This window comes from Macaca fascicularis, chromosome X (genome assembly GCF_037993035.2).
Source record: "Macaca fascicularis isolate 582-1 chromosome X, T2T-MFA8v1.1".
NCBI classification, from domain to species: domain Eukaryota; kingdom Metazoa; phylum Chordata; class Mammalia; order Primates; family Cercopithecidae; genus Macaca; species Macaca fascicularis.
The window spans coordinates 50,593,394-50,607,782 of NC_088395.1; the positions used below are offsets into that span (position 1 = coordinate 50,593,394).

General features: G+C 45.3%; 1 protein-coding gene across 5 annotated transcripts in view; it reads right to left on the reverse strand.

Moving 5' to 3' along the window:
- Nucleotides 1–14,389, reverse strand: part of SHROOM4 (shroom family member 4) — a 247,744-nt gene that overhangs the window by 52,977 nt on the left and 180,378 nt on the right. For 3 of the 5 annotated variants that reach the window (XR_006695454.3, XR_006695453.3, XM_045384065.2), the window contains exons 3-4: nucleotides 8,853–8,987; nucleotides 3,840–6,330 (exon numbers count right to left, since the gene is read on the reverse strand). Coding sequence is in view for 2 of the 5 variants with exons in the window: in XM_045384065.2 (XP_045240000.2) it covers nucleotides 3,840–6,330; nucleotides 8,853–8,987 (2,626 nt within the window). In the remaining 3 variants the exon portion in view is untranslated. Of the gene's footprint in view, nucleotides 1–3,839; nucleotides 6,331–8,852; nucleotides 8,988–13,985; nucleotides 14,361–14,389 lie in introns of those variants that run through there. The other 2 variants (XR_012429841.1, XM_015443474.3) reach the window with 1 other exon arrangement.

The window sequence follows — 14,389 nt, forward strand, 5'->3', positions numbered from 1 at the left end:
GGCAGTGTAGCACAATCAGGAGCTTGGCCTCTGGAGCTTGATAGCATGGATTCCAATTGCACACCTGCCTTTCACTTGCAGCCTCAGGCAAGCCACTCAACTTCTCTTTACCTCAGTTTCCCCAACTATATCATAGTATAATCACGATAATAATATTGCTTGAGAACTCAATGACTTGATACATGTAAAGCACCTAGAATAGTACCTGGTGCCCAGTAGACACTCAGATGCTAGTTACTGTCATGTTACTCAAATTCTGGCTCTGCCACTTGCTAAATGTGTGACCTCTCTGAGCCTTGGCTTTCTCAGCTTACTCAGTTGTAAAGTGGGAGATTCTATTATAACTTATCTCATACAATTGGTAGGTGAAATAATTTGACGATGAATGCAAAACAAGCTGGCATGAAGTATGAAGGATGTGAGTGCATGCTGATTTCAGTCTTCACAGCACTGAACAGGAGCCAATTAGCTCACTAACCTCATCCAGGGGCATTAGGAGCAGGATCTCAGCCCTACTTCAGATAGCTACCACCACAAGTACCTTAGTCATCAGAGCTAGAGCATCTTAACCCATGCTGCAAGTTTTTCTCATTTCTTGAGGGGGTGGAGTGGGAGTGGAAGGTTCAGATGACAGGGGCAGAAATGGGCATGTGTTGTCTCCTAGGCAGCTATCCACATGTCTGAATGCCTAGTTTCTAAGCAGACCTGCTTAGCTGGTCTAACAAGCATTAGGAACCCAAGGTATCCCTCCCTCAGAGTACAAAAAATAGAGGCATGGTATAAGCACAGCCTCATCTGCATGCATTACTGCTGCCAATTGCTGCAACCTGCAAATCGTACCTCCTTTTCTTATAGAGTTGCTGGTCCTGGGCTGACATCACTGCAGCCGTCATCTCCTCACTTCCCCCACCCCACTCACCCCCAATCTCAGCCCACTTTTTCTACTGTCTATCTGTGAGTCCTTCTTCCAGCAAAAGTCTCTCAAGCTAAGCCAAAATGTCCCTTTAAGGGATGATAACTCATTTATAAGATGATTACAATCTGGCAGTCACTGCTGTGAGTCTTACACGTGTTACATCACTTAATCCCCAGAACCAACTTATGAAGTAGGTGTTGTTACTACCCCCATGCTTTTAGATGGGAAAGCTTAGGCATTGTAAGTTCGGGGGAAGAAATTCAAAACCAGGCAGTCTGGTGCCCTTAAAACCATTATTTTATATTTCCTCTCCTCTTTTTTTCAACATTATGAATATATTCAGACATAAAAAATGTTGAAAGAAGTTCACAGTGATCACCCATATACCCAGCACCTACATTCCACAATTAACATTTTGATATATTTGCCTTATCATATATCTATTTACCCCTCTATCCATCTACCAATCCATCTTAAATTCTTGGTGCATTTTAAAGTAAGTTGAAAACAACTATATCCTCATAAATTTTAAAATGTAAATGAAATGGACAAATTTCTTGAAAGACACAAACTACTAAAGCTTACTCAAGAAGAAATAGATGACCTAAATGTCCCCATATCTAATAAAGAAATTGAATTTGTAGTTAAAAAGCTTTCTACCAAAAAACTTCCAGGCCCAGATGGCTTCAATGATGAATTCAAGCAAACCTTTAAGGAAGACATTTTTATACAAACTCCTCCTGAATAAAAGAGAAGGGAATACATCCCAACTCATTTTTTAAGGCTAGCATTACCTTGATACAAACAAACAAACAAACAGAAAAAGATGTTATAATAAAACCATAGACTAAAATCCTTGATAAACGTAAAGGCAAAATCCTCAACAAAATATTAGCAAATCTAGTAACATATAAAAGGATAACACATCATGACCAAGTGGGATTTATCCTGGCAATGCTAGGCTTCTATTTATTTTAAAAATCAATCAGTGTCATTCCCCATATCAGTAGACTAAAAGAGAAAAACTATATGATCATCTCAACAGATACAGAAAAAGCATTTGAAAAAAATACAACATCCACTTCTGATGAAAACGCTCAGCAAATTAAGAATAAAAGAGATGTTCCTCAATTAAAGGGCACCTACACAAAAATCCTACAGCTAACATCAAACTTTATAGTGAAAGATTAAGAAAAAAGCAACAACGTCCACTCTTACCATTTCCTCCAAACATTGTATTGAAGGTGAGACAGTGCAATAAGGCTCTTCTCTCTCCCAGAAAAGGGCATGTACAGGAGAAAGGAAGATACAAAATTCTTTTTGCAGATGGCATGATTGTGTATGTAGAAAATGTTTTATAATCCACCAAAAAGCTATTAGAACTAATAAGTGAGTTTGGCAAGGTTGCAGGATACAATGTCAATATACAAAATTCAATTATATTTCTATACAGTGGTAATCAAGAATTTCAACTTGACATTAAGAAAATAATACTCTTTATAATGTCATCTAAAAACATAAAATCTAAGGGACAAATATCCCTGGTGGTTGAGTGGCTAGGATTCGGTGCTTTCATAAAATCTCAGGGTCAAATATAACAAAATATGTACAAGATTTGTATGCTGAAAACATAAAATAAGTTGAATACAGCAGCAGTATACTTCAAAAACACTTCAGCATACATATTAAATAAAGTTTGATATTTGTTTACAACATTTTTAGGCAAAATTTACTTCCAGTGAAATGCACAAATACTAAGTGCATTGGCTGCCTAGGAGCCTTGCTATACATTTGTTGAGTTCTAACAGGTACATATGTTTAACTCAAACTTTTACCAAGATACAGAACATTGTCACCACCCCACAAATTCCCTCATGCCCTTTTCCAGTCAATCTTTGCGCCACCTCCCATTGGCAAGCAGTGTTCGGATTTTTTTCCCCCCATAGAAGAGCTGTTTTAGAATTTCATGTAAAAGGAATTGTAGAGTTCATAGTCTTTTGTGTAAGGCTCTTTTCACTCTTGAAGTTCCTTTTAACCAAGGATATATACTGAGCAAATTCAGATACTAAGTCATTTCAAAAGTGTCTGTGTATGCAACAGCTGAACACAGGAATTAACTTCTGGTTTGAATGCACCGGCCAAAAGATGGCATCAGGGATGCCATGGGGAAGTAATTTGGCAGTGAGTGGGCAAGGACCTAGGGAGTCCTCCCAGAAGTAGCCTGGAGGATAGTGGTGGCTTGTGTTATGGTGATAGGTCATAACTGGGATATCAGAGCAGCCAGTTTAGACCTGGGTCTCCAACAGAGACAGGATGGAGAAAGGGGAAAGGATTTGTCTTTTTAAAAACCCAACTAGTCAGATCTCTGAAAGCAAAGCCTGGGGATATTTGCAAATTTTGCATCTCTAAATACTTCTGAAGCAGAAAATGGGAGGCAATAAGTGATATTTGTATCATGCACTGGGCCTAGAACTCCATAAACACAATCTCATTTGACTCTCACAACTGATCCATGAGGCAGCCATGGTATTCCTCTATTTTAGAGATGAGGTAGTGAGACTCTTCTTAATACTGGCTATTTTATGAGGGAAAATTATTTTTTCCTTTTAGAATCACATACTTCAAATTTGTGTGGTTGAATGACTTGCTTTGGGTCACTCAGATATCAATTTTATAGTCAGGATATAAATCTCGGTTGTGTCCATTTTATGAAGCAAAAGTTACTTTTATCTAACTCTAAAGATGAGACAACTGCAATTTTGGTGGCTGAGTATCTTGTTCATGGTTACTAAGCTAACAACTACTGGAGCCAGTGCTGTACAGTTTCAAGGAATTATAATTGTTATATTTTTAAATGATTTATCTAGCTTTCTCCTCGCAAAGAGAATGATGAAAGTTACCCACCCAAGAACCAAGTCCTCACCTGCACTGTCGGCTTCCTGGGTTTCCAAGTGTTGCCAGGTGCCAAGCTGCTGTCCTCGAGGGTACTGTGCTGAGGATTATGATAGCAAACTGAACACCGAATGCACTGGTGGTGGTGGCACCGGCAGTTGTAGCAATTTGGCATCATATTTCTCTTTAGCAAGGCAGGGCAGATTTCCCCAGAACAATAAATGCAAGGATCATGGACTAGAGCTCCCTGAACGCTGCAGGAGTAAGAGCAGGTCCTGTGGTAATCAAAATCACCACAGTGTAGTGGCTTACAACACATGGAATTTTCTAGACCTCTACTTGCAAAACATTCTGAGTAAGTGGGAGTTTCTGACTGAAGGGGTGACATGGAATGATATGATTGGTCTGTGGCATGATATGGTTGGTCTGCAGAATGATATGATTGGTCCATGGGATGGCGCCTCAATTCCCTATAGTTGGAGCTCACTGGCTGGAAGTTTTGGTCTATAGGTTTTGGTCTCTGGGTAAAAGTCTTGTTGCTATGAGTGGTTAAACCTGGCAAATGAGATGTAGATAAGGATTTGCTACTCTCTTCAAAGAACTTTCTTCTGTCTGCGAAAGGCAAGAGGACGGCATCCTCCCCAGCTTGAGCAGTAGAAGCCTTCAATTCCTTGTTGTCACCTGGGTTGGAAGGGCCTTCCATGGCTACTGCCACAAGTGGCTGTGAATTATGCTCTCGAGACCATCTCCAATGACCTCCATGGACTCCACAGTGAGCACGTGCTTTCTCAGGGTCTGAGGAGGATGGGTCGGGTGCTTTCCACCAGGTGTTCAGGACCAAAGAGGACTGGCCAAGCCTCTGGCCAGGGCTTATTCGTCCCTCTAAGCCTGTCCTAGATTCATGGCTCTCAGGGGCTTGGCTGAGGCACTCAGAAGACCTAGCTCTGAGCATCATGCTTTTGTTGAAGAGCTTGTCTCTGGGGCTAGGAGGTTTTTTACATGAAGATAGAAGAGATGTGTTAGAGGCAGTGAGTGGAGGACTTTCTGGGGGCTCCCGGGTCTCTTCCACTGGCTCCTTAGTGTCACACAGCTGTGACAAGGGACCCTTGCTTTTCTGGAGCTGGGCCTTCCTCCTCTGAATTTCATTACGCAGATTGGTAGCAAAACGCTCACTCTTCCGCCGGTTTTGGATTGAGCGGCCCCGGGTCCCTCCACTTCGCCTACCACCCATCCGGCTGCACTCCTTGTGCTCACTGTCCCCTTCTTCACCTGCCTCTGTGCCACCAGCTACTTTAGTGGTTGAAGAACAGTCTCTGGCTTTTTGAACAAGGGAGCCAGAGGCAGAGGGTTGCTGGTTGGCCAATTCATTGCCTGCTCTGCTTGTTCTGTTTGGGTCCAGTAAACCTTTTTCTGAGGGGTGTCCATCAGCCTCTCCATGTGGGGGACTGCTTTGGCTCTGGTGTCCCAAAACCAAAGACCTGTCATCCATTTGTCTGGTCTTTCTTTCTTTGCTGGACTGGTCATGGGTTCCTCCTGCAGGGGGACATGGACTTTTCTTCCCTTTGTGGCTGCTGTGCAAAGGGGACAGAGTCCACTGCTGCCCATCCTGTCCGGGTGGAAGCTCCATCCCTTTGCTGCCCCTGGTATCAAGGTGCACGTGCTGCAGGTGGGATGCCAGCAGCTGTTCAGGGGCACTATGGCGATGCCCTGTGGGTCCTATGAGATGTGGAGGTCTGCCAAAAGAAGCCTTAGCTAGCTCTGCGGAAGCCTCATTGAGTGGGTTGGAATCCGTGCTGGAAGCTTTGTCACAGGCTTTTGGGGATCCAACAGCTTTGGTTGAGGCCTGCATCAGTAGATGCTCAGAGCCCTGCTGGCTGGATTCAGGAGGCTGACTGAACTCACAGTTCTGATGGCCCTCACTTGTCACTTGGTCATGCCCACTGAGGCAACAGAACCTATTAGGGTTCCTTGCGGGTAGCACAGTCTCTAAGCTCAGTTTCTCCTTCTGTGGCAAGGGGACCACAGGCTCAGATGCCCTGCGCTGCTCTCCATTGAGGAGTTGGGCTCTGGAGGCCTGAAGGCTGTCCCGCCTCACTGGAGGTTGTGGTGGGCCCCTGACTGCCTTGGCAGGCCCTGACTGGTGTCCCTCCTGTGGACGGGATGACATCTGAGAGCTGGGGGTCAGGTGGCCCCCATTGGTGCGCCGACTACCTCCTGAGGTCTCAGCCACATTAGGCCGGCCATTGGGGGCCTTAGTTGGCCCTGGGCCTTGCATGATGCAGTCTGTAGAGGCTGCCTCCTCTGGCCTGAGGGAAAGGGCACAGTCAGAAGCATTTGAGCTGGCCGAGAAGGAGCTGTAGGCAGAGTCACGCTGGTTAGGGTACATGTTCTGGTCAATAGGCAACAGATGGCTCTCATAGGTGGCTTGGCCTGGTTGCTCCAGGCTCTCCATGCTGCCAATGGAGCTGCTTTTCTCGGTGCTGCAATGCCGGGAGAGTGGACACCACTGCACACACACGTCACTGTAAGACACAGGGCATACTGGTTAGTTAGCAAAGTCACCAGATCACTTTCCCTTCATGGCCAGCCCTACCATAGGAGAGGGCAGGCCAGCCCAGAGGTACCCATGCCACAAATGAGAGGAGGGTAGGCCAAAAAAAGGGAAGAAAGGGAAACAGGGAAGAAGATGGACATTGGGGTGCCTCAGGGGCTTAGTAAAATGGGACACAAGATGATATATGGAAAAAAGATGGGCAAACACCCCAAAGACTAAAAATGGGAGAACTCTATGGGGGTTATCCTCTATTTCTTTGACATTACCAAGTCTGAAATTGCTTCTAGGCTGTCCCTGTCCCTAGGGAGTCAGCATGTGGCTCCCTGCCAAAAAAGACAATCACAGAATATCAGCATTCGAGAGGTGCCCTAAAGGGCTGATTCAATTGTAGCCAGACCATTTTGTAAATAAATCAGCGATTCTCAAACTTGAGCATGTGCATTAGAATCACATGGAGGGCTTGTTAAAACACGGGTCACTAGTCCTCATCCTAGAGCTTTAGGTCTCGGTGAATCCTGAGAATTTGTACTTCCAACAACTTCCCAGGTGCTGCTGGTGCCGCTTGCTCATCCAACAATCACACTTTTGAGAACCACTGGTGTAAAGCAAGCCCAGCAAAGGGAAGTGATTTTGAGGTGGTGATTTACTCAAGAACACCCAGCTCTAACTACTGGCACAGACAGGGCTGTAATTCAGGTGTTCCCCTATTCTTTTCTTGATAATAGCAATCCTGACTATTTACTGAGGACCTACAATGTGCCGGACACTTTACAAGGTTTCATTCCAAGCTGAAGAGGACAGATCTTTTTTTTTTTTTTCTTTTCCAACCTTTATTTTAGATTCTGGGGGTACACGTACAGGTTTGTTACAAAGGTATATCACATGATGCTGAGGTGTGGAGTACAATTGAACTCATCACCTGGGAAGTGAGCAGAGTATCCAATAGGTAGTTTTTCCGACCCTTGTCCCACTTCCTTTCTCCCAGCTTTTGTATTCCCCAGTGTCTATTGTTCCCATCTTTATGGGACAGATTATTATCTACACTTTACAATGGAAGAAACTTAAGCTTAGAGAGGTAAAGTAAACTGACAAACACTACGCTGCTAAAGAAGCACAGCTGGAATTTGAATCAGGCCTGAGTCCAGTGTCTTAGCACTACTGCCATATGGCCTTTTAAATAGGAATAATAGTAATAGCTATATCAGAGGGTTGATGTGTAGATGAAAGCAGATAGTAAATGTAAAGTCCTTACCACAGCCCAGGTACCTACCAAGGGTTCAATACATAGCAGCTGCTACTCTCTTGATTATTAGCTTTTGTCATCAGGATCCTCTCTAATACTAGTATTGACAGTATAGGGACCTCTGCCCACCCACGCCTCCCCCAACTCCCACAGCAAAGCCAAACCTGGAAGACCAAGGGAATGGCTAGGATCAGATGCAATCTTCAATTTTAAGTACCATTTCCCACACACAAAGCCAAACTGAGCCAAGTCATGCCAGTAACTCCCTTTGACTAGAACCCCAGAGGTTGCAGGCTGCTCTCAGAAAGGCCATAGTCTAGAAAGCCAGAGTTGAACTGTGGCAGCAGCCCATGAGACCCTCAGGTCAGCTTCTGCTCATTCTTGCTCCCTGCCTTGCCCCTTAGCCAGTCGGCTCACTTGTTCTCTGGGCAAGGAATCCATCAATTTCTTGTTGGCAAGGGAACCTGCTACCCACTCCACCACTATTCTTGCTGAAGAAAACAAAAACAAAAACAAATCCTCACTCAAACAGGAGCCAAGCTCAAGAATGTCAAAGTGTATTTCTGCATATTCTTCCACAACAAAACTGCCTCTGCCCTGAGCCCTTGGTTTCCAAATAAAGTCACCAAATTGGGGTAAACTCAACCCTTAGTTTCTCTGAACCTCCAACAGAAATCTCTTCTTGGAGGGAAGATCTTGTGGAAGGGAAAAGGCAGTGAAGGGCAGCACCTTTGCTGGCTCTCAGCCTAAAGAAAACGTTGTCTGCCTCTTGGGCAACTGTTTCAACAATGGTTATTCAGGGAGGTCCCTATTTTGAAGACTTTGGCTATGTGACAGAGGTAATAAAGACCAGATAAGGGCACCAGTGAGTCACCATTGATAGAGAAGAGGCCAGAACTGAGCCCTGGGGTCCTCCTATATTAAGAGACAGGAGAATGAAAGGAATTAGGAAAAGAGATACGGAGAAAGAACAGCTAGTGAATTAGGATGAAAAGCAGGACAGTGTGGTGTCTTGTAAGCCCAATGAGGTATTTCAAGGAAACGTTGTCCAGAAGGAAAGGGACTAGCCCAAAATCACAGCGAGTTAGCAAGAGACTGGGACTTGAACTCAGGTACTCTGGACTCCCACTTGTTTTTCCGTTATAGTACTTGAGGCTCTAACATCCAACAGGGACTACAGCAGAGGAGGAGGAGTGTCCAAGTTGTCTACCCTCCAGCCTGTCTTGAGGGGAGGGCTCTAGACTCACCTTGTGTTGCAGCCAGAATGCCAGGACAAGCTGAAGGCTTCGGAAGGGAAATGCATGGTGGTGGCTGCTTCAGGGCATCCCTCCAGCAGCTTGGCCACATGCCATGAGTGCGGCCTACTGACAGGGGCGTTCCTCCTACAGCAAGAATGGGACAGGAAGTGGGCTTAAGGAACCAGAGCTGAAATCACTTCCCAGGCAGCTTCCGCCCCACCCCCTCTTTTCTTTCAGTAAAGTAGAACATCTTGCAAGGAACTGGTGTGGGAATCTTAGTGGCTCTCCTGAGCGCCTTCTTCTCAAATCTTCTTCATTCTAGAGATATGGAATGTCAGCTTAATAGGGCTGCTTTGTTCACAACAGTATCCCAAGCATGTATCACAGTGCTGGACACACAGTAGGTGTTCAATAAATATTTGTGGAATAAATGAGTGCTGCTGCCCAATGAACAGTGAGCACATCCTCACTTCTCTTTGAGAAAGAAAATCAATCTGGTCAATCTTCCCATTTTTTCTCTGAGAAAGGAATGGGCAAGTGATTGAAAAGTTTGAACAGGTCAAAACTGGGTTGTCAATTCTCCAATTTTTAGCCATTCATTGAATAAGCTTTTGTTGTATGTTTACTGTGTGTCCTCTATGGGTAACTCTGGGATTACAGAGATGAATCCAATACAGTCTTTGCCCTCGAGAGTTTACAGATTAATGGGAGAGACAGAGCTGGTTCAAACAAAGCATGGGATAGGTAGTGACAGAGTGAAAGATAAGATGGGTACAGAGGTGAGACACCTGAGTTGGTAGGCAAAGTGGTGGCAGGAAGCCCCAACTCCTGTGAGGGAAGATAGAACAAAGTGGCAAATGGCACCATGTTACGCTGACAGAGGAGACTGACTGCTCAGCAGGTCAGGAGTATATAAAGAGAAATAGGTCTAACGCCACGGCCCTGAATGCAGCCACAACTTTTGCACTGACTGCCACATACAGGACCCATCCCTGTCCCCTGGCGTACTTTGCATGAGCAGTTGCCACCCTTGCAAGTGGGGAAGAGTTCTGTGGTGGAGTACATGTGGGGCATGGATAATGCCAGGAGATAAAAAGGTGATTGATGGGAGGGAGAATGACAGAAGGAGGGAGAGTAGAGAGAGAATGGAGAGAGATGGTGGAAGGGCCAGGCAAATGATAGAGATAAGAGGGAAAGATGACAGAGGGGAAAATAAATGACAGAAAAAGAGAAAACTCTGAGAAAGATTGTAGAGAAATACATAGTAGAGAGAAATGGATGAGAGAGAAAGAGATGAATGGCAGAGTACAAGAAACATGATAAATAAGTAGATGATACAGAAGTAAATAGATAAATTATTTTTTCATTGATTTATTCATATTTACTGTGCCAGGGTCCAGACTAGGCACTGGTAGTACAGGGTTGAATAGGATAAGGGCCCCTGCCTTCAACAAGCTTGCTATATCGTGAGATAAAGCAGCTCTCCATCTCCCAGGAGCATTCATGATCACATTCAAGCTGGAAGATTCCATCCTAGCTGGAAATGCCCTTCACCCCAGCAGAAGCACAGAAGATCTCAGTAGTACAAGGCTCTAGAGGGCTAAGGCCTAAAAGGATAGTCCTCGGAAGAATGGCCTTGCTGGGGAAAACAAGGATTGAGTGGTAATAGGCCAGACATAGACCAGGAAGTATAGGAGGAAGGACAGGGGAAGCTGTTTGTCAAAGGCCAGGAAGCAGAGCCACAGGTCAGCAACAGTGGCTAAGATTTAAGCAGAGGAAAGCCAGGTGAAGCCCCTAGCTTTGTAATCACATTGTTCTACTATTGATTTCAGAGTGCCCAGAGGGGAGGCTGAAGGCACAAGGAGACCTTGGGGGCTATGCTTGCTCTGGAGTCCTACACACAAAGCCACACTGCCAGGAAATCTCTCCAGCTGCTCCTACCAGGTAGTTATCTGGTCAACAACTATTTATCAAGCATCTACCAGTAGTAGTACTATGTACCATGGGTATCTACTATGTCCTGCGTTTTTAGGCACTGATGATATAGTGGAAAGCAGGATATCTTTCCTATTTCAAGCCTTTTACCATATTTAGGATTCTTGAGTTCTGAGTTTAAAGTGCGGGCAGTCAGCCTTGGTGCCACCTTCTCCCTAACCATCCAATCCCACACTGAATTCCATTGAGTCTTTTGTTATGATGTTTCTCTGGCCCTGGTTTGCACTCTCTCTCTCTCTCTCTCTCTCTCTCTCTCTCTCTCTCTCTCTTCCCTGCCCCCCACGTCCATTTTCACTGTTGCCATTAGACAGAACCACAGCTCTTCTCCCAGAACCCACCACCAGCAGCTCCTGTTCTAGTCCAGGCCCTTTATGCCCCAAATACTGCAGGAGTCTGCCAGCCTATCTCCGTTGTTCTACCTCCAGTCACCACTTTTAGGTCATATCACGTTAAACACCAACTGAATTGGGGTACTTTCCTATTCAAGAATCTTCACTGGCTCCCTATTTCTTACTCTGTCCCACATCAAACATAAACTAGATCAGAGTTTCAAAGTCTTCAATAAGGTACCTTTACCCATCAGCTCAATCTCTCATGTCTCTGCTCCAATCACACCCTGCAACCAGCTCTGTCCCTTTCTGATTCTGTGCCTTTGCTGTTGATATTCCTGTCGATCTAACACAGGCTCTGGGGCCAGACCACCTTTGTTTGAATCCCAGCTCTGCCACTCCTTAGCTCTGTTGCTTTAGATGGTGACTTCACTTCTCAGAGCCCTAATTTTCATGGCAGTAAAATGGGGACAATAGTACCAAATGGGGTTGTTGAAAGATCAAATGAGACAATGCAAGTGCTTTGAATCAGGCCTGGCAAGGCCTCGACCAATCATAGTTATGACTATGACTGTTCCCTCTGCCAGGAATGCCCCCTTTCCTTTTGTTAACCTAAAACCTACCTGTTCTTCAAGGTACTGCTCAAGTACCATCTCCTCCAGGAAGCTTGCTCTGGGTAATCTAGCCCTCACATTGGGTCTATAATAATATGATAGCTGATATTGCCCATCATCATTTCATGCGTGTCAGTCTCATCTCACTAACCATGCCAAGCCAGTAGGCAATGAGTGAAAAATGAGTGAGACAGATGTAGGTTCAAATCCCCTCTGTCACTTTAGATGTGTGTATCTGTAAGTCGCTTAACCCATCTGAACTTTAGTTTTCTTATCTGAGAAAGGAAACAATTCCTATCTGGCTAGGTGACTGTGGGGATTAGAGATAGTATTCTCAAAGCATCTGGGACACAACCTGATGCACAGCCAGTGGTCAGTAAATAGCAGCTACTATAATAACGGTTATTAGCTCAGACTTGTACTTTTTGATGGTTCAAGAGTACCCACACCTAGGGTACCATCCACTTGCCACACTGTGAAACATACCTTACAAAGACTCTTACTCTTTTTTTTTTTTTGACGAGTCTCATTCTTGTCGCCAAGCCTGGAGTGCAATGGCACGATCTCGGCTGACTGCAACCTCCACCTCCCTGGTTCAAGCAATTCTCCTGCCTCAGCCTCCTGAGTAGCTAGGATTACAGGCAAGCGCCACCATGCCCGGCTAATTTTGTATTTTTAGTAGAGACAGGGTTTCACCAGGTTGGCCAGGTTTGTCTCGAACTCCTGACCTCACGTGATCCACCCACTTCAGCCTCCCAAAGTGCTGGGATTACAGGCATGAGCCGCCATGCCTGGTTGACCCCTTACTCTTTCTAGGGTTTCTCCAGGAGTAGGAAATAATCCCAAAGTAGACAGAAGCGGGAAGTGGGGGCTTTTGGGGCACAGAGAAAACTAAAGGCTAGAAGAACAAAAATCCAAACAGAGGGAGCTGGAGCCAGACCTACAGCCTTCTAACCCTAGTTTGGGACAGGAGAATAAACTGTCTATATGTTCTACTATTTGGCCTATTATTAGTCCTGAATAGCCCTAGACTTGAAGTCAGTGCACACTTGCATTCAAATTGTAGTTGTGTTGCCACGGGCAAGTCACTTCTGTGAGTTGAAGATTTTTTATCTGCAAAATGGGGAAGATCACCATCTGTTTTTCATGAGTTATGTTTTGGATTAAATGCAGTCCCATGTGTGAAATCAATCAGCATAGTGCCTGACATACGGTATAAACTTAAAGAAAACACACAGCAAGGACCACTTATTGAACACTTAAGATGTGCCAGGCACTAAGCACTTCACATGCATTAACTGATTTAATCATCTCTCTAACCTTATGTGAAACAGTTATTATTATTGTTATTATTATTAAGACAGGGCCTCTCTGGCTCTGTTGCCCAGGGTGGAGTGCAATGGCACAATCATAGCTCACTGCAACCTCAAACTCCTGGGCATAAGTTATCCTTCTGTCTCAGCCTCCTGAGTAGCTAGGACTACAGGCTACAGGTACATGCTGCTGTGTCTGGCTAATTTTTTTTGTTTTTTTTTTGTAGAGATGGGGTTTTCACCATGTTGGCCAGGCTGGTCTTGAACTCCTGGCCTCAAGCAATCTTCCTGCCTGAGCCTCCCAAAGTGCTGGGATTACAGGCATGAGCCACCATGTCCAGCGGGTAAAAGTTATTATTATCCCCACTTTACAAATGGAGAACAAGAGACGCATAAAGCTTAAGTGATTTGCCAAGAGCACATAGCTAATAACCAGCAGAATTGGGAATGAAACTCAGATCCTCCAGTTTCTTCCTAGGAGACCACATGACCCCTCCTCTCCAAGGAAGAGTCTGTCTGAAAAAGCCTGTATTCCTGAGGTTTCCCATAGCAATTCCCTCAAGAAGCACTCAGAAAAGGGAGGTCTCATTAGTCCTAGAGCTGAAACCATTCCTTCCATAGGCAGTGGAGAGGGAGAGGAGGAGAAACAAACAGAAAAGTAAGAAAATGCCTATGACCAACCATGCAGCTCTAGGCCAAGATGTGAAGGCAATGACCCCAGTGCTTGCCCTTTCTCCTAAGGCTGGCTCAGGCACTATCAATAAGCACACACCTCATCCCATCCTTCATTACTCCAAAATGCTTTTCTTAGGAAGAAAAAGAAAGAAATATTGAAGGAAGAAAGCAAGAGGGGGAAGAGTGGCAGCAGCCATGGCTACTGGCTGTACCTACCATGGAAGTTGCCCAGGGTGGAGAGATGGCTTGGGAGAGAGCGGGGTATCCGGCTAGCTCAGACTCTCGTTGACAAACCCTCCAGCCAGCGTCCTCCCTTAGCTGGGACCCATCTGCCCTCCAGTTAAGACCTTCTGGGGCGAGGGACCATCAGCCCAAGATGCTGAGTGTGATCCAAGGGGCTCAGGCACAGTCAGATTCCAGTTCTAAGAACAGGAAGGAGTAGTACTGAAGGCAAGGTATGACCATCAGCCTGGGTGGACCTAGATATGGCCACAGCCTTAGGGAATGAAAGCCAGTGTCAAGAGCTGGATAGGAGTGAAGACACTGCTCTAGGAACCAGCCACCCTGGTGGCAAAGGGAAGGACGAAAGGCACTTCCAGCAGCATAAACAGCCCCCCTGC